The sequence below is a fragment of the Corvus moneduloides genome, chromosome 1 (assembly GCF_009650955.1).
Source record: "Corvus moneduloides isolate bCorMon1 chromosome 1, bCorMon1.pri, whole genome shotgun sequence".
Classification (NCBI taxonomy): Eukaryota; Metazoa; Chordata; class Aves; order Passeriformes; family Corvidae; genus Corvus; species Corvus moneduloides.
The window spans coordinates 149,233,162-149,257,631 of NC_045476.1; the positions used below are offsets into that span (position 1 = coordinate 149,233,162).

General features: G+C 33.7%; 1 protein-coding gene across 1 annotated transcript in view; it reads right to left on the bottom strand.

The window, feature by feature from the left end:
- Positions 1–24,470, bottom strand: part of CSMD3 (CUB and Sushi multiple domains 3) — a 611,488-nt gene that overhangs the window by 43,283 nt on the left and 543,735 nt on the right. The window contains 4 exon segments of the mRNA XM_032131786.1: positions 5,722–5,895; positions 9,075–9,260; positions 12,783–12,956; positions 14,330–14,503. Coding sequence (XP_031987677.1) covers positions 5,722–5,895; positions 9,075–9,260; positions 12,783–12,956; positions 14,330–14,503 — 708 coding nt within the window.

Consider the following 24,470-nt stretch of genomic DNA (forward strand, 5'->3'; position numbering starts at 1 on the left):
TCAGAATAGGTATGAAATATTATTGTGGTACTGCATGTATAATGCATCTCTATGTATTTATAAATGTTTATATATATTATTTTCAAAAATCCCCATATATATCAGTGAGTGTGAGTCCCTATAATTACAAAATTACTTGATGCTCCACTAATTTTTTGTACTTATTTTATAGAAATACAGAAAAATAATTATAATTTTCTCAAATTCCCCTAATACCATGATAAACTTTTGATAACAGAATTATCAAACAAAATAGTGGAAAAAAAGACAAGCACAAAACCTTGGTCATTTTTCATTTAAAATATGGAATTCTGAGGAAAACCAAGGTCCTGATTGCAAAGACAATTTTCTTTTTTGTGTGTAACTAGTTTTCATACAGTATTTCTTAGTTTTATGATATCACTAAATTTTGAACAGTTTTATCGTTGAATTACAGTTCTAGTCAACAATGTTACATGTACTAGACATGAAGCATTTTCCTGAATTTTAGAAATGTTGAAACATCATGTCAAAACTGCCTGATAGCTAAAATCTCCCTCAGATATAAATGTTTTAGAAAATTCTAAGATAGCGAGTAATGTTAAATGTGTTTATATATAAATAAATAGATAATGTTAAATTCTATCTGTTGTATATAAATGATAGAATAATCAACACAATAATAGTGATAATAAAAAGTAATAATAGTATTTAAGATTATACATCTAAATCTTCAGTTATGATAACTTTTAGGAAGTTCTAGGTAACAGTATATGAACAGCAGGTCATTTGTTTGAATCTTAATATTTACTTAGTATCATCTATTTTATTAGAGATCTTTAAGATCATTTTCTATGTAAAAAGAGATGAAGGCATATTCTATTACTGAGTTTCAATACTGAAGAGCTCCACTGTTCAGGTTTTTCCCCATAGTCCATGTTTTTTTCCAACAACTTGCAAAAAAATTTAATGTCTTCTAGGAAAAAAATAAATCAAACATAATAATATTTTTGAGAGAATATCTGCATTACTTTGTAATTAGTTGCACTATTGTAAGTAAAGATGAAAAATTTCAAGAATCAGGTAGAAAGAATTAATCCAATTATGTAAATAATGTGTTATGTAGAGTAGCCGTATTTTTCTGGGGTTTATCTAAGCTTAAATTGCAATATTAAGAGAAATTTTTACACAGAAATAGTAAAAAATTTGCAAACTCTAAATACACAAAAGACCAAAAGTGACAAACTCATTATAGAGGGGTTCTATGAGAAGTTAGGACCCTGGACTTGTATATGCAGACAAAAACAGCTTCTGCTGCCTTCGTTGGCACTGTGTATGTGTGAAAATGCTGTTGGGAGTGAAGGGTTGGACACAACTCTTTACTGACAAAAGTACGTACAGAACTGCATAGTGAAAGAAGAGGAGTAGAACTGGCTTATTTTGCTTTGCTAACTAACATGCATGAGCAAATACTTGGCTTAGTCCACTATGACCAAGAAGTACATGGTACTATGTATTTAAATTATTTCAGAAATAATAAATATACTCAAGTATAAGGGCTTAACTGTCTGGTTCAAAATCACAGACTCAAAGTTAGGCTGTTCTCTGTTTACCCATTTCATTAGGTGACACAGATCAGTAAAGCAGCTTGCCAGATCTGTTAAAAAAGAAATTGCAAATCGTTCCAAATTATAGCAAAAAAATTCTATAAGCTTTCAAAAAAAATTATGTCCGAGGTACTTAGGTGACTTAACAACCCTCTAGTTTGGAAAAAGTCTGCTTCATATTTTTGAAATAATTTTTAAAGTTTTCTAGATTAAGTGGGGTTTTGTGTTGTTTTGGGAATCTGTATCTTATATTTTCTAGTAGTATATAGTTAGATTATGACAAAATTGGAACAGGGCCTACTCATTATTCTATACTTGTAAAGTCTCCACAATAATAGTTCAGTTTTTGGCAAGTTACTTGACATTATGCCTAAAAGAATTTAATTATGAAAATAGGTTATTTGCTATACCAGATAGAAATCACATATTCCTCTTCTAAATGAAATCACGTGTTCTTTTTTAATGCCTAATTATTACTGTGGACTATTAGACTTTTTATTTTAGGAAGGTTAACCACCAGCTCTTTTGATTGAAGGTTACAGAAATAATTTTTCTAAATGACTAATCAATCAGGATGTGATGGAATCAAAGAATCATAAAATATGATGAGTTCGAAAGGACCCAAAAGGATCATCGAGTCCAACTCCTGGCCCTGCACAGCACCATCCCCAAGTCACACCTTATGCCCGAGAGCGTTGTCCAAACACTTCTTGAACTCTGTCAGGCTTGGTGCTGTGACCACTTCCCTGGGAAGCTGTTCCAGTGCCCAACCACCCTCTGGAACCTTTTTTCTAGCATCCAACCTAAACCTCCCCTGACACTTCAGGCCATTCCTTAGGGTTCTGTCACTGGTCAGCACAGAGAAGAGATCGGTGCTGCCCCTCCTCTTCCCCTCATGGGGAGGTTGTGTATTGTGATGAAGTCTAAGGGAACATATTTTTATTACCTCATGCAGACTCAACTAAATTATTTTTACAGTTAGTTATGAGCCATCCTTCACTCACATGTGTAACAAATTCTCAGTTGACATTTAATCTTGATGAAATGGAGGGTATTTAGACTACTTACAACCCTTGCTGTACTTATGAGGAATTCTACATTGCAAAAAATTTCTGACTCCATCTGATATGCATATGATGATTGAAAACTATTTCTGAATGCCAATATCTATCAATGGGACATGACAATTCCTTCTAGCTCAATTTCATGTGACAAGAAACTGTCATATGGATGATGTGACAAAATTTAGTTACCTTATGTTCACTGATCTAGCGTTTCCTTTTTTAATTTTTTTTATATATTAAAAGGACAAGCATGCTGTATCTTTTCCCAGTTAAATATTCTATATTATATGTTGTAAGTACTATCAACAAACATGCAAATTTTAAGACTTTAATATGCATTAAAAATTAAGAAATCAATTTAAAGGCTAATAATGAAAGCAGATGATTTTACATATTTTAGACGCAAAATATAGAAGTTCTGTATCATGAACTGCAAATTACTTATAATGAGAAAGCATTTCAGATATAAGCCTTGAAAAAAAAATCTCAAAATTTTACTAAGAATTATAGTTTGGTACAGTACAGTTAAAGAAAATAAGAGTTTGTATTCTGTACAATCTGATTCATTAACATTTAAATGTTCCTATGTCAAGGAAATGTTTCTTCAAGTATTAAGAAAAATGAATTAGATCTGATTAGAGTTTCCTATGTGTAGGTACAAAAACAATAATTAGAAAAAAAAAATTTCATGTACCTCACTCACAATTGGTTATCCCAAGATATTTCAACACTTTTTTAATTTAGTAGGAGAAATACTATAGAATAGTCCTGTTTTCAGTAGGGCTGCTTTGATATTTTCATGTGTATTTTTAGGCTTCCAATCTGTATTCCTTGATATTTTTGTCTCTTTCTAAAATTATTTTTGAAATTCACAATTTATATTTTTAAATAGTTTTTCTTATTAATACTATGAAAAACTGCAATAAGTAGCCTTAGATTTTATTTAAAGAGGATTTTTTCCCCCAAACAACTATGGATTCACGCTAACTATATAAACACTTTTTATTAAAATAGTTCAAATTTTCAAACACAGGAATATATCATTATTTATTATATAAGACTATTTTACATTAAAGTTTGATTTCTAGTGCATACCTCTAAAAATCACAGGTTATAAGAACTTGATCTTTGTTCTAATTGTGGCAAATTTCCTTCTGCTTTATTCATAGAAAGTTTAAGGATTAAATTAGGTGTTCATTTTTCTAGGTTTTGTCACATTCTAGGTTCCTGAGAGTTTGCAGGAGAAGGTTCAGATATTGAAAAATTCTTCCAACACTTCAGAATTTAATGCAGTATTTTAACCAAGAAGTTGTATTTTAATATCTCATATTAATTTTCAACTATTTCTGTGCCATGGACTGTAAAATTTCATATTCTGAACCTGCAGTTGATAATCAGTTTGTAACTGAATACACTGAAGAGATGAGGGCAGGAGAAAAAAAAAACCAAAAACATTTGGAATATGTGAGACCTCCACTTGAACTACTGTATCCATTTCTGAGGTTTCCAGTACAACAGGAACAAAGACCTGTTAGAGCAGGTCCAGAGGAAATTAACAAATATGATCAGAGGGCTGGAACACCTCTGCTGTACAAAAAAGGCTGAGAAGATTTGGGCTGTTCAACCTGAAGAAAGGAACGCTTCCGGAAGACCTTATTGTGACCTTTCAATATATAAAATATAGAAGAAATATATAGAGCAGCTTTTTATCAAGGTCTGTAGTGACGGGATAAGAGGGAACAATTTTAAACTGAAAGAGGCTAAATTTAGATTGGGCATAAAGCAGATATTTCTTAAAATGTGTGCTGTGAGTCACTGGAACAGGGTGCCGAGAGAACTTAATGCAACACCCCTGGAAGTTTTCCAAGGTCAGGTTAAACAGGACTTTGAGTAACCTGGTCTAACTGAGTACGTCCCTTCCCATTGCAGTAAGGGAGGACTAGATGATCTTTGGAGGTACCTTCCACCACAAACCATTCTATGATCCTAGTGAAAGGTATCCTTACCTATGACTGGATGTTGGACTAGGAAATTTGTAAAGGTCCTTCTGACTTCTACCATTCTATGATCCTATTATTTACTAATACTGTAAAGAACCTTGGATTTTAAGTGTGAAACTAGTATAGCATAGTCAGATTTGCATATCAGTTATTTTCACCTCTAGTTTTGACATAGCTCTAATCCAAGAAAATCATGTCACTTGTTTTCTTCTTACCTTCTGCCATTGAACATGTCTAAGTTCTCTGAATTACATAGCTTTAAATAAGATTCAAAACCCCTCTGATTTCTTCAATCATATAATGAAACATAAGCAGGAAAAGAAAGAACTTCCACCAGTATTTACTGAGAATTAAAACTGATAACAGGGTTAACCTTTATCACAGTATTTGTTTACATAGTCTGTAATAACAAATGGGATTTAATCAAATCCCAAATTAGTGTGTGACTTCGATTTCTGTTTTTCACTTGATCCCTGCTCTTAAAGTGAATCAAACTGAAGCTGTGAAACACAATATTCCTAAGCAATAAGTTTTTCAGAAAACATATCTTGACTTCAGGGAGGGCTAAACTATTACAAGGATTAGATGGTGTCCCCTCAAACACTGAGCATCTTATCTTGAAATTATGTGGAGCCCATCTGGCCTTATTATACAGATGGACATATTACACAATCAAGTTATATCTGAGGTGTCATCAAGTCACTAGACATTTTACAAGTTAAAAGAAAAAAAAAAAATTAACCCATTATCTTCAAGAGACAATGTTGCAAGATTTCATTGTGGAAATTAATACTCTTGCCAGAAATCACATAAAAATATTTTCAAAACAAGCTCATTTTGTTAACAGTCAATTGAATGTGAAATTTTTTGTTCATATTAAGTGCCACCAAGAAAGTCTACTTCTTCCAGATTATTTTCTTGCTAATACTTTGTTCATATTTTGGTTTTACATTTTTTACTCCTAGTGAGATGGTAATTCAGTTTTATACATGATTTTACAGATTTTTAAATGGCCTTCTGAAAAAGAAAAATATATTTAAAACAACTTTAGGATTAATTCACAACTATTACCTGAGCAATGAGGAAGAGATCCACTCCAATGTCCATTTAACTGACATGTGCGAGATGACTGCCCTAACAGTGACCGTCTCCCTGTGCAGGTATAATGAACAGTAGAACCAAAGGTGTATTTATCTCCAGACAGGACTGCGTTAGGAGGAACTCCAGGATGTCCACAGTCAATCACTACAATGCATAATTATTGGAGATGAAAGAAGGTTATTATCACTGATCAAACAATTTGTAGTTTTCATTTTCATAACTGCACACATAAACTTTGTGAAGGGGTTACCATTTTTAGGGTTTGGGGGAAAGGGGAACATCATGGGATTAGAACGCGAAATATGCGTCAAACCAAAAGCTGTGAGAGAAATGTTTGGAGATGTCAAAAAAAGGTATTTCAGATACACATATTGATGTTCAAAACCACTAATTCACTAAGTTGATCTTTATGGCATGAACCTACACACACACAAAAACATGCATTCATGCTTGTACTCTTCAGAGAAAAATTACAGGAACACTGTATCTGCCAAAGTCACTGCTGTGGTAGAAAATATGCAGAACTTCATCTCTCTTTTAATAATGAAGAGCAAGGAGTTAATTTAAAAGCAAGCTAAATAAATCAAGTGTGGGAAATGCACAGTTAAAATTCATAAACCAAATTCACTATATACACAAACTGAATCTAAGCCTGATGTTTGACTTCTTTTTATCTTACACCTGTCCATGGCATGTAGATTATCTTGGTCAGAGATAGTTGTATTTATGTACCAAGAAACCCACAAATTAGAGCTGCAAATATCAGTGTAGTAGAACAGCTAGCTAAATCATACAAATGTAATTTTTATCAAAACTTCATTGTATTAAATACTATTTTCAGCAGGACTTTTTTATTAGAGAAAAATCCAGATCAGAAGCCTGATCAGGGTTAAGCATATGTTCAATTCCATGGCATTTCAGATAAATGCAACCGTACAATGATTGTACAATACAGCATAAGACCAAAATCATGACAATTTGTCTTTCTTAAATGGTTATTTTTGGTCTTAGAGCTTTAATTTATATGTGTATATATATTTATATATATATACTGATATATCTATATATATATATAGAGATATATATATATATATATATACACTGAGTTGCATTTATTGACACTTTCTCCCAAAGGTCCAACTTTCATGGTGCAGAATCTTCCTGACAGGAGCACAAAGGATTTAGGAATGTGGTAAGTTATTGACTGACTTTGACTCCTACCTAGTCTCACTGACCCCTGTGACCATTCTGCAGGCTTTGAGGACTTTGAGTAAAATGGCCAGAATAGTCACCTATACATAACAAGCACTTGTTGTCAGCATGTTATTTTTTTAATCACTTGCTTCTAACTAAAATCTGCTATCAGTTATGGATGATTGCTGAGAATGAAAACTTAGAACATTGTTAATAAAAAGGCGTGTTGGTCATGCAGGCTTCAACAAAAAGAGACCTTTTTCTTGTGAAAAACATTCACAGTTTTTCAGAATATTTTATTATCTGTAGAGTTCTTGATGTATTCTTTTGCCCTACTCAGACGTCATACAGGACACAGTTAATTTCATACTGGTGCCTTACAGTTTCCAGCTTCGGGCTTTCATATACACACACTTTTCTGTTTACACTTACATCTAGAGGACTTGGATCCCTAATAATTGACTTAAAAAGTTATAGCACCCTTAATATTACCCTTAACTTGATTATGCATTTTACAGAATCTGATTTGATATTAATGTTTTTGAGCTGGAATTTCATATGAAAAGTTGATTGAATTTCTTTTTTTTTTTTCCCTAATACTCATTCATTTCTTCCTTTCTCTTTTACCACCCTCATTGAAAAAAAAAATCTTCTTTCTATCTAATATAAATGAACCCTTTTTAGGTTAAACCACTACCCCTTGTGCTATCAATACATGCCATTTTAAAAAGTCCCATTCCAGCGATAATTTGCAAAACACTCCAGAAGCTCTTAAAAAGAGGCTCTTAAAAAGTTTTGTTAAGCTCATGATTACAAAAATATCATGGATACCACTTAAGATAGAATTCACTGACCCCTCTATATAAATGCCAGAAATAAAGCAGAAGATGCCCTTTTCAAAAGTACATATAGCACTTTTACTCCCAAAGCTCTTTTAAAAAAAGAGTAAAGGCTGTATTATTAAATTACTTATGACAAATGAGATAAAAATGACTAAGAGATTATCATATAAATGTAGAAAGAAGAAATCTTTGCAAGTTTACCTTTAAATTAATTTCTCTTTGGAGATAATTTACTATTAAGCAATATTTGTCTTTCTGAAAGGGTAATGCTGCCTTTAAATTTAATGTGAAACCAATAGACACTTTGTTTTAACTGTGACTTGCAATCAAGCTACTTATCCCATCAAAGAAAGGGAGAAGTTCCATAACTGAAAGTTTTAGCAATATAAGAAAATAGAAAAAGTTGATTTTTTTTCCTATTTTTAGAGAGATAACAGTAGAACTAGTGAAGCCTCCTAAGAACAAATATCTACAATATTGCAAATATCAGTCCATGATTCCTGAATAAGGAACCCTTAGACTGTTTTCCCTTTAATCCCTAGAAGAAAGGCCTTTCTCAGTGAAAAACATTGATCCTAAACCAAACCCTTTTCACAGACTAATAGAACCAGGTAAATCAGCTGTTGCAGCCAATTAAAAACATAAGAAACATCTCTGGCTATATCTGCATCACAGTTAGAAAGTTGTTAATGAAAAGCCAGAATAAAAATAACTTACTTGTGTTAATCCACTTCCCTTAGTGAATAGGTTGCATATGAGTATGATGTTCAGGTACATCTATTAGTGTGGTAAACTGAGGACGTTGTCCAGAGGACATGTTAGGTGTTCTACAGTGCTATTACTCCTGGTATCTTCATAGATAGTCTGATCTTTCTGTTTTCCCAAGAGAAGTCCAGAAACTCCTGTCCTGATATAAGTCAATAATTGCATACTGTAGGTTTTACGTTTCGGTGTGATAAGAACTCTGTGGCCAATGGAAGCCACATGTTGGTGAATTCAACAGACAGGTTTTGACCTTGTATCCCTGCTATCAGGAATGATTAGGCTGGAGCATTCAGAGATGTTTGCTTTGGCTATTGCATTTAATAAGTTATTTGCTACATACAATAACAATATGCTACTTCAGCAGCTGCTGAGACCCTCCATCAGTACTGCACACACACACACACACACACATATATAAATATGATTATTGTAATTGCTGTCATGAGACTGATGGAAATGTTGTGTAAAATAATACCTAGTGTATCCACATTCTTTGTAGAAGCAAACTCATTATCTACTTACTAATACATTCAGGTAGAGGTTTGTCCCAGTGGCCATTTGGTTGACATATTAAAACTGAAGAGCCAAATAAAAAATATCCAGGATTGCAGTCATAAAATACCACTGTGCCATACGTGAAATTTCCATGTTCGATTTTACTTTCTCTTATAGAATTTGCAGGAATTCCAGGATCAGAACAATTGACCACTAAAAAGAAAAAGAGCACAGGCTTGAGAGTCATACAAATATGGTCTCCTAAAGTGGTCTCCTATTCTTTGTATAAGAAATATCCAACATGTTGATATCCTGGTTTTATATACCCTAACTTTTTACATAATGATAGTGAATTTGGAAGAAGATGTGAAACAGTGAGACACTAAAGCCAGAAGATGTTAAACCCAGCACAAATAAAAGGAAATGCTTCTTTACATTGTGATGATACTGTAAAATTATTGGCCACTAAAATGAATTTATATTCTTACCTTTAAATACACTATTTTCCACAAATAGAAACATATTTTGGTGCTAGATGCTCCTTTGGTCTAACTCACACAGAAATGCAAACATACATATGTTCCTATACTAACATTTTGATAATGGGTCATCTTTAAGACAGGTGGTTTGAGCTAAAGGGCACATGATCAGTTAGGTAAGAGTGTGGCGAATCTGATAGAATAAGAACATATCCCTACAAGTGGGTATGAGCTTTTAAAAATAGAGGTTAAATTTAATGGTTAAGAATACTGATGAATTTTTTGAGTTCTTAGCTACTTTAAAATTTCTATTTTTGAAAACTTCTGAAGATGGATTTTTTCCCCTTTCTTTTGTGCCTTACATCTATCTGTGAGTTCAGTATAATAGAGAGATGCTCCAGTCCCTTAAACACCTTCTTAGCCCTCCATTGGACCCACTCCAGGTTCTCCAGATGTGCTTCACCATGGCTGAGTGGAGGGACAGGATCACCTCCCTCGACCTGCTGGCAATGCTCTTCCTAATGCAGCCCAGGACAACACTGGCGTTCATGGCCGCACAGGCATACTGCTGGGCTCATGGAAAGTTTATTGTCTACCAGGACCCCCAGGTCCTTCTCTGCAGAGCTGCTCTCCAGAAGGCCACCCCCAGCCTGTACTGGTGCATGGGGGTTACTGGGGTTACTCTTCCACAGGTGTAGGACCCTGCATTCACATTTGTTGGATTTCAGAGGTAAACGTGCATGGATGTGTGTATATAAAATTATCAAAATATGCTGAAAAGCTCTGTAATCTGCAAAGGAAAAACTTTATTGCCAGGTACAATTCAAGATCATTTTTCCCATCTAAATCACTCATTGTAGTCATTTTATGGCTCATGTCCTCTCTAGCCACTATTGTAAATGTTGTAGTCTGCTTGTGTGCTTCTTCTAGTAGTTCTCAAATATTGGTACACTAGGCCTAGATAACATGCTTTTTCTGAGGACAGAAATAGCTTTCTGCTTGTATTTGACTTCTTTAACAGTAAATGATAGAACAGTTTGTTAGTTAAATTGATGGATAATATTGATATTTTTTTTTTCTTGGAGGAAAATATGAGCTACATTTCTGTCTTTTTTTTCCCCCACAAGGATCACTGAAGTCCAGCTCCTGGCCCTGCACAGGACAGCCCCAAGAATCACACCATGTGCTTGAGAATGTTGTCCATGTTCACGTTACTAAGCATGTATTTAAAGTAATGAAAATATATTATTCATTAATCAGGAGTAGTGAACACTTGAAATAAAATACAAGGAACTTTGACCATTTCAATTGTTTCCCGCCATTATTATGGTTAGCTAAGAAACTAGATATTTAGCAAAGTTGTAAACAGTATAAAAACTATGGCAGCTGTGACCGGTCCAGAGATATGGGCCCGAAAGAGATCCTCTTCCCAGGGCCCAGTGCCTTCCCTCAGCTGCTGGCTAGGAGGGCCCATGCAGAAGCTGTCAGCTCTTTAGTGATTGTCAGCTCATGATTTCAGCTCAGCTCTGCAGGGCAGCCTCCAGGCCAGACCAGGGAGAGAGACAAGAGGCTCATGTAGCTGTTCTGCACGAGGCAGCTTTATTAGTCCATGCTCCGGCGAAGGGGAGCCAGGGACGAGCATCTCTCTGCCCTCGCAGGGGCAGGGGACCTTTTAGGGATACAGGGGGTGGGTGTCAGAGGGTAAAGGCCAATGGGTTACAAAGGATCTGCATAGAGTGTCCCAGAGGATTCTGGGGTTTGTCTTCTTCTCCTTCTTCTCACCATAACTGAAAGTGGCTCCCTTTCCAAGGGGAGTCCTGCTGGGAGACTGAGCAATCTCCTTATCTCAGCAGACATCCCTCCAGGGCGGAGGCTGGGCATACCCCACAAACAACAGCAAGTGCACTGCTGAATTTATATGAAAAAGTTATGCGACAAAAGCAAAGTCTTCACAAAGGTGTGCAGCCTTTTCTATAATATTGCACTTTTGGCAGTTTACAAATACGCAAGGTAACACTTTTATTATTATTATTTAACTTCAAAGAAAATAAAACAAAATCATTAGAATGGATTTCACTGCACATTGCAGACATGATTAATGATGCCCTACACAAGATTAATTCTTTTTGTTTTTAGACTCTTCTAAAACCAACATACAATTCCAGGACTGTGTAAAATTCCAAAGAATAACCTGGTCAACATATTTACCAATCCCTACATGCCAGTAAGTTATCAGACACTTTGACACATTACTCTGCAATACCAGAATACCAAGGTGACTGATAGCAACTGGATTGAAAATGAGATTAAGCAGGTACCCTAAACACACAGTACATGTTTAGTATTGTAAATTTAGAAAATAATATCTTCTCATCAACAAAGAATCCCTTGAAAATTTAAGTTCTGTAAATTATTGGGCAGTATCTTTTAGGGGAAAGTGATCAAATGAAAGTGGAGAATACCTATTGGAAAGAGAATACAGTCAATAAAATTGCTATGAAAACGCAACATGATTTACTTTATGTATAGATAAAAACCTGTAGAAGCTGCAGAGAACATGCTGAAAAACAATCATTAGAATTTCTGCATACATACATGCAGGTTACAGCAAAAAGTACAGTTTTCTAAATAAAACCAATTATTTAAAAAGCACATAAGAGATTTTAAAAAGGCAGGGGTGACAAAACCTTTTGAAAACTGCTTATGAAAAACTCAAACAGAACTAATTTAATCGTATTACTTTTCTAAGTGAAAGTATTTTACATATAATATCTAGAAGCACTGAGAACCAACACAAATGGACAACGTTAATGAATTAGAATAACAATTTTCGAAGTCCAGATGCTCAGTGGAGTACCAATGGAAAGCTAAAATGAAAAAAAAAAGTAGGTTTTCTTACGTGTCTATTAGAACTATGTTGGCTAAAAATGCAGAGAACATTATTTCAGGATTTAAGCTCTTAATTATCTTTCCATAATTTTACTTAAGTAACTTGTAGAAAAAATTTTTAAAAAAGCAATACAATCTACAGACACGTAAGAAAGTTTCTCTGCAACTGTTATCCTGCCAACCTGAGTATAAAAAATCATAGAATTACAAAATGTCTTTAATAATAAGATTATTGTGTTAGTTAATCAGTCTCTCTGTTAGTGAGAGAGGAATCACTTTGTCTTGACAGTGCTCCTTTACCTCTGTTTATTTTTCAGCCTTAATTTTACACCACTTAGTAAGAAACCTGTAAATGCTGCATTCTTACCTTTGCATATTGGAGGCGGGTGGCTCCACTGCCTATTAGCTTGGCACTGTGCTTTGGTTGGTCCTTGCATAACATACCCCGTATTGCATGAAAATGTCACAACATCATTGAAGTTGAAACCATTTCCACTTGTTCTTCCATAAATAGGACTACCAGGGTGACCACAGCTGATGGCTAGCATAGCACCAATCAAAAAAACCCCAAAAAACAGAACAAGCTGTTATCACTTTCCATTATTTATTATGCAATAGATAATCATTACATAATAGTATTTTCAAGTTTTGATATTATAAGGTACTGCACACTTTCCATGATGTATTCATGTTCAAGAACTTACTTAAATTTTTAACTTAATAGAATTTGACATGCAGTAATGAAAGCAAATGAAGAAAACTCTTCTGAGGAAGCAGGAGAAAAACAAGCACTGGATTTTCATTAAGCATAGTCTAAAATTGAAAGGAAATATTTCACTATGTTAGTTCCTCAGGTATTATTTCTTACAAGTTTGTCTTATTATCAACTCAATATTTTATCTTTGTGGCCTAAATACTTAGTGAAGCTATAAATTTATGACTATTTAAAAAAAAAAAAATGAATTATGGGCACAGTGAAATTTTTCTTATGTTTACACAAAAACTGACTACAGAAGGTAAAGTTTATTTTCTGCGCCCACAAAAACCAAATGAAAAAAAATTAAGGAAAATCAGACACAAATTAATATTCACAAAATGATCCAAAAACATTTTGTAAACATTTTCTTCTATCTTGTAACAAACTGTTGATTTAAAAAAGGTTAATCAGTAATTAAAAAATAAAACATCACAGAATAAATGAATTAACATTGTGTACTATGACTTGGCATTAAGAGAATTTCTGCTGCAAAGATAGAGCTATAGAATATTTGCAGGCAGATTAATACAGTTTCAATACACTAATATTATTGAACCTGAAAAATGGCAGTAATTTACTTTAAAGTGCTTAGAGGAATCTCAAATTTTCCTGAATTTTAAATACAGCATTTTCTGTTATTACTCAAAGATCTTTCATGTGATGTGTTGACACACATCATGCAAAAGAAACCTCATTAACAGAGGACAATATTCACTCAAAAGACCCCCAAAACCACAAATCAAAGTAACAGCACCTCTGTGAGGAAGAAGAAGAAAAGAAAATATAATTTGGTAAAGAAAACATTTTAATCTTCCGTGTTGACAGTGTACTTCAATAGTATTTACTAATCTAACTAGAACAGTGAAAGTAAATGTACATTAAAGATTTCCAAAAGCCACTATGGGTCATAAAGCCATTTTCATATTTGAATACTGCATTCCTAAGTCCTATCACTTTTTGAAGAAGTTTCACATCCATTACAGCAGGTATTCAGTAGCCAAAAGATGTAGTGGAAATTTTAACTGACAACACTTAACTTCACCTGATAGATGAATCATAGATTTTATGTGGCCACATACTTTTGAGGATCATTCAGTCCTTGTTTGACACAGATATTCCTGTAACATAAATCAGTACGTGTTGCCATGCTTACTTACGCACACAGGATGGAAGCTGACCAGACCAGTTGTGATCTTGTTGACATATTCTTACAGAAGAACCAATCAACCGAAAACCAGGACTGCATTGGTAAACAACTGTGTCTCTATATCCATAATTTTCTCCTATTACTTGTCCATTGACTATAAGATCTGGAATACCACAGTGACCAGCTACATTTGTTTACAGTAAAGAAAAAGAAAAAAAAAAAAAGGAAAAAAGTATCAGTAAATATGCCAGAGAAATTTTAAATAAACCTCCTTAACTAAAACCAAGAAATGTTTAATATCTTTCCAGATTTTTTATTTTTTTAATTCAAAGCTTTATTTATATTAGCTTGGTAAAAACCACAGTAATTCATTTGTATAGGTAGAACTGTACACATATAAAAAAATTACAAAAAGACGATGTAGTAAAGAGATGAAATGTCATATATATTAACAAATTTCCTTTAAAAAAATATGAAGAATTCCTTTTTATTGTAACATGTAAAAAAACCTATATTATTTACCTTAGTTTTATTTTGGCTATGATTAAATGAATAAGGTAACATTAAAGTATCATACATTTAACTAAATATAAAAATTCCACATAAATAAAAATAATATAAATATTATAGATATCAATCCACATGGACATTATAAATATAGCCTCTTCACAATATAAAAAAAATAACTGGGACAATTTATTTCTGGAATTTGACTCTGTACTATTTTCCATTCTTTCTCTCCTACTGATTCCAGTGGAATCGCAAAGAGATTAACATCCTTTGGTTGAAAGCAGTCAGTACAACAGCTGCCAAATGTCCTGCAACCAAAAATCTTTCTATGCCTAGGCCTAATCCTCTACTCTGTATTCTCAAAATATAAGAAATACTGTATTTTCACTGTGAAGGTCATAAAGAGATATTTAGTCTAGAGAGAAGCTGGGAAAAAACCCCAAACTATTTGTAGTTACTATTTTTTTGTAATGAATTCTGGAAAATGGGCACTGTGATTCAGAAAAAAATGTGGTAATGGAAAAGTCTTCTAAGAATGGTTGACTTCATGAAGACTGTGACATATGGTAGAGAACTCACGGCAAAAAAGAAGAATAAGACAAGCAAAAAAACCAAACAGTGTTTCAGCTAGTATTTATTAAAAACAACCAAACTACCAGCCAGCCAAACTCCTCTGCTCTCCTTTTCTCTTCTACTTTACTTCAAATAAAGCCCACAAACAAATCTCCAAAGCATGGGATTGCTAATAAGAAAAGACATTTAGAACCAATATGGTCTGGATTGTTTTTTCCTTTGAAATTTTAGATACTTCTAAGACTCTGATGTATTTTTCTGCATTTTGCCTCATTCATTTGGGGCTAGAAACTTCCTATTAAAAAAAAGTTGAAAATCTTGCATTTTCTTACAACTTGAGCTTTGTATTGTACTTCATTGTAGGAATCATTACAAAATCAGAATTTACAGTATAGGTAGTATATGAACCTCCACATATATTAAAATGATGACTGTAATTTGACTTCCGTGTATTTGGCAGGAGTCCAAATCTGATACTGTTCAAGGGTATATTATCCCTTGTTTGCTCCCTCCCTGTTTCCCTCAGTCTTATGTAAAAAAGAAGCATACATGAAATTTATGTTTTCTAGGATAAGATGGTGTAACACATGTTTAAAAAATTTTTGCCGGAGTATTTCTTGCTTGTCCAAGAAATTCATAATCCATTCAGCATGCAGTAGACTGTTCTGAAAATGCCCCAAAGGAACTGATTTCCCTATCCTATTTCCAATTATAAACAGGACTAACCAGATGAGGAAAAAAACTAAGCTGTAAAAGATTAATTTCTATCAAAAGTGCAACCAGACAGTCTGAAGTGATTCAGACCATGCTCAAGGAAATTTTTTTCTAGTTGCATTTAATTAAAATATATGGCTTAGTTCTTAATTAAAAATTTAGTGTTGCTTTATGGCAGTTGCTTTATGGCAGAGTGGAAGCAGAATACTTTGCCAGAAAGGCCAATCTCTGTTTCCTGTGCAGAGAAAATAAAACTGAAGCAATTCAACATGAGAGGTAACTAAGATCACAGTGCAGTTTCTGCAACTGTGCATAGACTTTACAAAACTCATACAACTTCAACAGGTGAAAATTCATTGCAAATCATCTGTATCTCTTGCAGTAATGTCCCAGTCTCGCTCCAGAAAATTTAAAGTAATTTAAAAATCTCATCCTCTTACCCTACTTCCTTTCACTATCATAAACCTCTCAGACCCTAGTTTTGACTTCTGACTTTTGAATTTCTCTTTTTTCTTTCTTTTTTCTTTTCTTTTGACTTTCTTCAACATCTGCTATTTACAAGGAGAGGGGTAGTGGCTGTTGCATACCTGCAATTCAGCAAAGTATTCAACACCATTTCCCACAGCCTTTTCCTGCACAAAAAGGCAAGATACAGATTGGTGGGTGGTCTTTAAGATGGGTAGAGAATTGGCTAACAGGCTGCACTAAAAGGGTGGTGATCAATGGTTTTCACTCAGGCTGGAAGCCTATCACAAGCAGGATTCCCTAAGGATCAGTAATGGGCCCCATGATGTTGAATATCTTCATAAATGAACTAGGTGATGGGATTGAAAGCAGCCTCACCAAGTTTGCTGATGACACCAGACTGGTGGTGAGGCAGACATGTGAGAAGGAAAAGACATCTAACAGAGACACCTGGACAGGCTGGAGGAGCAGGCTGTACTGTGAGGTTAACAAAAACACCTGCAAGGTTCTGCTCCTGGGATGACACAACCAAAGAGCCCAGAGCAGGCCATGATCTGTGTGGCTGGGGAACAGTGTCACTGAAAGGGACCTGGGGGTCCTGGGGGACAAGAAGCTTACCATGAGTCAGCAGTGTGTGTGGCTGCAACAGTGAAGGCAAAATGGATGCTGGGCTGCATCTGCAGAAACATTATTAGCAGTGGTAGAGATCATCCCACTCTACTCAGTGCTTGCCAGGCTGCACATGAAAGATGCAGAGAAACACAGACAGACTGCAGAGGAGGGCTATGAAAATTATCAAAGGGCTGAAAAACTTCTCCTATGAGGAAAGGCTGAAGGCGTTAGTTCCTGGAGAAGGCTCGGGCGGGGCCTCATCACAGTGTTCCAGTACTTAGAGGGTGGCTACAAAGATAATGGTGGCTCTCTCGTCACACTGAGTCACATGGAGAGGACAAGGGGCAATGGGTGCAAGGTGCACTTGGAAAGGTTCCATAATGAGATAAGAAAGAATTCTTTTGACAGTAAGAACAAGCATTCCCTGGAACAACCTATCCAGCCAGGGATGTTTTCAAAACGTGACTAAACAGGTTTGTTAGATAATCCCATCTCAGCTTCCTTTGCCATGAAATGTTGGATCAGATGATTTTTCAAATTCCCTTCCAACTTGGGCTGTTCTGATTCTATTACTTCAAGTCCCTCTGTCTTGATTATTTCCTCCCACTCTGTGTAACAGTTATATCTTTGGAGCACCAATTATATTGCATGACCAATTGTGAAGTTCTCACTACTAGTAATGAAAGATATGTTTAAAACAATAGAGCCTACTTCTATCCCTGTGTAAGATTTCTAAACTGAAAAAGAAATAAATCTGAATGCATGAAGAATACTATAAAGCTGTGTTATAGAACTGTAGTTCTATCATAGCAGAATTCTAAATCAATTGGTGACAGTGTTAAGCAATTAAATATCATTTAAAAGCAGAATATACCAGACTTGTGACACACTTTTTATCTCAAATTTTAAAAGAAATTAAAAAAAAAAAAAAAAACCAAACCAAACCTTGCAGGGTTTTTTGCCATTTTACTCTGCTTTCCAGGGGAAGTTTAGTGTGACTTAGGGATATAAAAAAACCTCATTAAAACGAAACCAAACAAAAAAAAGGGGGAAAAAAACCACCAAAACCAAAACAATCCAACACCCCAAAATGATGGGTTCAGTATTATTTGTTTTATTTTCAAATAAAATAATTGACATATGTCATGTAGGTGCATGTGGTAAGCAGTTCACTATGTTTGCTATGAAAAGTGTATATAATGGTATACATAGTTCCTGTTAAGAGAACGTTAGAGAACTTTACTGGAATTTCCACTGATTCATGCAGCTGAGTAAATTCCCTAAGATCCAATAAAGTTAGAGACTCATTAATATTTTCCAGAACTTTTATTCTTTGCTTTATTTTCCCACTGTATTTCACACATCCATACAGATGTTTTCTGCCAGAGAAAATAAAGACCTCAACTTATAGTAGTTGCTATCATTACTTCTCCAACATCAAGGGAAAAAAAAAAAAGCCTAGAGGAAGAAAAACCCAAACAACTCCCAAACAAAAACTATCACCATCAACACCTGTATTTGAATAAGTAATAGTACTTAATTCTCTTCAATTCTATTCTGGATTTGTTGCATTTCTTCTAAAAGTAAGGTGTTTATTTATTTTTATCATTAATTTTAGTAGAATTCTTACCTTTAACATTTTTCTATTAAGCTACCTAAGAAAATAATTCCAAGATGTTCATTATACATTAAGGATATGCTCATATTTATTACTGTATATTCTGGTAGTTTTTATGATCAATTCTGATAGCAATTGTTTCTCAGGACTTTCATTGAAACTCTTATTATAAGGGCTTTGTCACAAATAAGTATATTCTAATATCCTAGTAGTAAATAGCGGACTTCACACTAAATTAGAATTCTAGACTTCTTTAGGCTAAGATATTCTAGACTATTTTCATTACCACTTTGTCCATTGTCAATATCTCTCTTTTGGTGCTGTATCATAAGACCAGTTCCATTTTTTTCTATGACATGGATATAAAAGACCTGTGTAGCAGTTCTATGAATCCAGATGAGACTCCTGGGTCTTAATGTAACCTGTAACTTGTAATACTGAATCAAAAGATTCCACTTTCGCAAAGACAAGTGAAATCTGCAAAAAAAGATATTAAAAGAGACTAAATGTGAAGGTTTTTCTGTGCAGCAGATTTGAGAGGGGAAATAAGCAATATAACATTCTCAATTTCCAGTCTAGAAAAACTTGAGAAGAATAATGGCATGAAATATTATTAAAAAACAAAATTAGTCAAAGAGTGGGAATAAAGGATATTAATAACCTTTGAGCACCAAATAAATTACCTAATTTGACATGAAATCCAGCTCTAGCAATGAAGAATGAGCATAATAACTTAGTGTCAGAACCTTTGAAACCATAGCTGTAAATGAGGTTTCTCTTCTGCAGGTTGTTTTATGAGATGAAAAGAGTAAGAATAAATGAATACAGAATCTTTACATTAAATGGCAAAAATGTGCCTATGCTTATTTTAGTTGTCATTAGTGTCAAACATGAGCACAGTAGTGAAAAAAATCTACATACCAATGTATTATTGAAAACAGAGATTTATGTTATTTATTATTCAACAAAGTTAATTAACCCATCAAGATGGCCTCAGCTGAAAAGGGAAGAATTATTTCCTGGCATTTTTTTTCTTCTTTACAGGGCTTGCATTTCATAAAAAGATATAAGAAGGCAGAGCCCTGGACAAAACAGGGCTTGGGGCATTTCTCTTGCAATTTTCAGAAGAGCCTCATCTTGACAGCTATTCAAGCTGTACTAAAACTGTTCAGGATGAATGGTTAAGTTATTTAAAATCATTTTTAATCCATGGCCCACAGAGGGAAGTTCTCTGCTGAATTCCTTGAAATAGCTGAATAGTTCTTTAAAGATGAAACATCATATACCTAATTTGAAAGTCTAGTTGTTATTATTATGCAGCAGTACTGAAGAACAAAGAGAAGCATATGGCTAACTCTAGATATATTAATTCAGTATCACTAGAGATACAGAATCCCCCTTAATTGAAATACCAAGAGTTTAAAAAAGGTATTTAAAAACAGTGAAGACGAAGAAGTCAGTTGCTTATATATTTTTCCAGAAGTTTCCAGAATGAATATAGTGGAAGAGAGGTTACACTTCAGGGGTTATATAGCCACAGAAACCTTTCAGTGACTGAAAGCTGATAGAGAAAATATAAAAACTACCACTGATAGATTAATGCAGTGAACATTCTCTGCTGTTAGCTTACATGGTTGCTTTGCCCCAGATGGTATGTCTGCAATTCTTTTTACTCCATTAACAGCATTGTTCTCTACAGAGCTGATAGATAACTGGTTTTTCCTTTACGAGTAACAATCTGCCAACAATGATTCATTAGCATTTTAAACTGGTATTTTTGTATGAAAAAAGAGTTGAGTAAAACTGGAATAAATATTCCCCAGCTAACACATCAAACATGTCTACGTAAGAATTTTGGTTCAGATCTTCCTTCTAAGTCTTAAATGTGCTGAGTGGTTTTACTATGAACAAATTAGCTTCCTGTCAGAGGAAGCACATTGAGAAGCTCAGCTTGGTGCACAAAACATGTGTTCCATCTCCTTTTGGAAAAAAAGTGGTCAAAATTATTGACAAATCTTTTTGTCTACTTAGAACCATATGAGTAATGATGACATATAGCCCAGAGGACTGGACCAGATATAGTCCAAGGAAAATTCTCTGAGCCATATGTAATGCAAATGTAGATAATTTAGAATCAATTATTTGTTTCATGATTTCATCATTCTGCTGGATTATTTGTTAATTCAGACAAAAACACAGTATGTGAAGTCTAGCCTTTCTCTTAGGAGAAGAGATGAAAGGTATTCCTGATGTTATTGTTTGGAAAGTGCAAATGTTGATATTTAATGTACACACTAACCTTAACAGCTCTTTTCTTCTACCCATCTGTCTTTATTGAAAGCTCCTCTAGTACTAGCCATGTATTGGAACCACACTTCCTTATGCCTTATGCCACACTTCAAATAAACTTCATTCTTCCTTTTTGCATTTTAAACATAGGGACACTGTTATAAAGGTGTTCTCCAAATGAACAGAATTAACGTCATTTAATCATGTCACAATTAACAACAAAATATGAGATCTTACAGACCTTTAAAAATTTAATCATATTTCATAATTTATCTTTATTTGAGATTTAATACTAATATGCAGAACTAAAAAAAACCATTGTTCCAGAAGTTTCTGAGTCTATCTGATTACAGGCATTAAAATAAATATGCTAAAAAAATCAAAACTTTTTATAATTATGATAATATATGTTTTTATGATCAATGTTATTCCTGACATTAAATTAAAGCAAATAAAATCAATTTAATAAATAAAAGAAATAATGTAAAATATAAAATTGTAAATATGTCACCTGTAAATACTGTAAACATACAAAGTTTTCATGTAAACAGACAATAACCAATTTCTTGTTGAATATTTAAATATTTTTCCAAGAGGAAAATGTATAAAGAAATCGCAGACTTGTCAGTCTCTTTTTATAAGTAGGATAGTCAGTAAAAATCTATTCTATGTTTCTGACTGTTTCTCAGGGTTTATTACACAGACAGTTGCAGTGTTACCAGTATAGAAAAAGATCAAGCACAGTAAATTGTGAGAGGCAGTTTGTAACCTTGGAGACACAACTGTCATGATTTTAATCTCTGCCTGTTATTTTATTCTAAAAGACAAAAGTGACTTTTTCACAATAAAATGTCCTGAGACATTTAGGTTTTTAAACTTTGACAACAGAATTACTTCAGAAGCTCTATTCTGTTTTTATTTATTTTTTTCAATTTGAACATTGTTTCTTCTCATCAGCTATGGAGAATAAGGATCCAGAAATCAATTTCCTACTATTATAATAATTGAGAAAAGAAGGCAGTTGTGTTAAGTGTTCTAGTTTTTGCCATAGATTCAACACCCAGAAAGTTATCCATCTTTTAATAAAAGAAGCCAGAATGAGAAAAGAAAGACAAAAAAGAGCTGTGAAACCTATCATAATATTCTCACACTATTATGGCTGTTATCAAAATTATGCACTGCTGTTCACAATGTCGTGCAGTAACACAACTTGGATTTTAGTCAATATTTTCGGTGATTTAAACATTACCTCAGTTCTAATTCTCATCTATATCTGATTAGGTTCACCATGAACTAGTTTAAAGTTCTACTGCAGATACTTAGATTCTTGTTTACTCCACATTTCATAAATTCTTAGAATTACACATAACTGGAATTAAAGTCAGGCTATTTAACCCAACAATTAAATGCAATTATTTCAGTAGCACTTTCAAAAAAACTTGAATTTTTAAACAAAATACTTGAAAAGGGTATTATGTTATCCTGTAGGATTTCATGTATGTCATCTGAGTGTACTCTTAAGGGCATCCTCAAAACTTAAAACAGAAATACACTGGTAATCACTTCAGTCCCAGAACAACTACATTTCTCAGAAAGTAAAAGTGGAAAGGCTCTAAGATAAATAATAAAAAAGGTTTACAGCTAAGAGCAGTAAAACATCAGAAATAGAAAGTGAATTTTTTTCCTACTATTTTTCAGTTATTGAAAACAAACACCAGAATTTAATGATAAGTTGCACAAAAATTAATTACTTGAACCATTAAAATACCCACTCTGTAAGTCTTCCTGCCCTATTTCATCTCCTTTCTCCCATATTCTATTTCTTTAATGTCCTCCATTTCTTTCACGTTCTGACAACAACTTTCTTAAAAATATTTCTTATTTCTGATTTGTCATTAGCTGAACTCATCCCTCTATCTTAATTCTCAAATTACTTATGGAAGAAACAAGAATTGAACTGAGTTAATTCTGAGTCTGCAGGGAGCTCATTCCTGCACAGTGATGTAACACAGTAGGCAATGTTGTTGCAAGAGAAATTATGGTAGCCATTACTCTACCTTTTATAAATTTCCTCTGTCACTAGCTTTACTTTTTTGTTTTATTCTGCAAGGTATACATTTTTTGTGTGCTGTATATGATGTATATTCTAATTCTCTGAGTAATACTTGTTTTCATGCCATCTTCAACAATTTGCCACAATAAAGCTTTAAAGATATGCATTTAAAGATTTATTGTAGTCCTATTAGTCTGATACAATAGGTGTGTTTTAGGTTACTGTATTCCTCCTCTAGTTATATAGTTGTTAAGTGTTTACTGTTACTGGACATTATAGCATATGAACTAAATAATAATGAATCTCTTCTGAGAAGTAGGGGTCCTCTTTTAATTTGAAAATAAAATAAACAAAGCCTCTATCCCTCTCTGCTATATGCCAGTGAACATTCCAGCTTCAGACCTGTAGCTTGATAAGCAACACTTTTGCTCATTCATGAGTCATTCACTTAAGTGAAATTAGCAAATAATACAGTTTTACAGAAGAAAAATTATTTGGGATAGAAAGTAGTTTAAAAAAGAGAATGACAATCCATACAAAGAGATATTGCAACAAATCCCTATATTTAGTGTATACACTAGTTCAGTTTTCTGAAATTATCAGTTTATGGATATTCTGTTATATACTCATGCCTCCACAAATGACAAGAAAACAATATGACGTACATATTTCACTCTAAATTGGAATACTAGCATGCTTTTGATTTCAACTGAAATTAAAATTTTGATTATATATAGAGTTAAAATGAATGTCTCTACAGTAAATACAATAACCCAGCTCAAGGTACACATGATGAATCAGAAAGAAGCCCTGAAATTGTTTCAGGTGTTCATTTTATAATAGATAATTCAGGCAACTGTGAAGTTGCCTTAAATAAGAGAAGATACCTAAACTTGTACAAGTAAAGGGTCTCAAATTCTGAAAAAAGTGTCTGGATAGCGACTTTCTCTTAGAAATAAGGCTGCAGTGGTCCTGTCAAAGTTTCCACCAACTTTTTTTTCCTCCTTCTGTATCTTTTCAAGAATACAGTTTAATTCTATAACACAACCACTTAGTTCAGGTTTACTGTGCAGATATTTTACTGAGGATATGTATTAGAGCTGACACATATGGAATCAACCTGTCTTGCTGTTTATGTATAGTTCTACTTTAAAGACATAAATAAAAATACAGTAACACTGATTTTGCATGTTGTGAAGATATTAATATTTCTGAAAATATAAACATAGTTATAATTTGTTGAGAAAAACAATTCAGCCCAGCCACACATGCAGAGCTCTCTTCAATGTATCTGCTAATAGAAAAAGACAAGGAGAT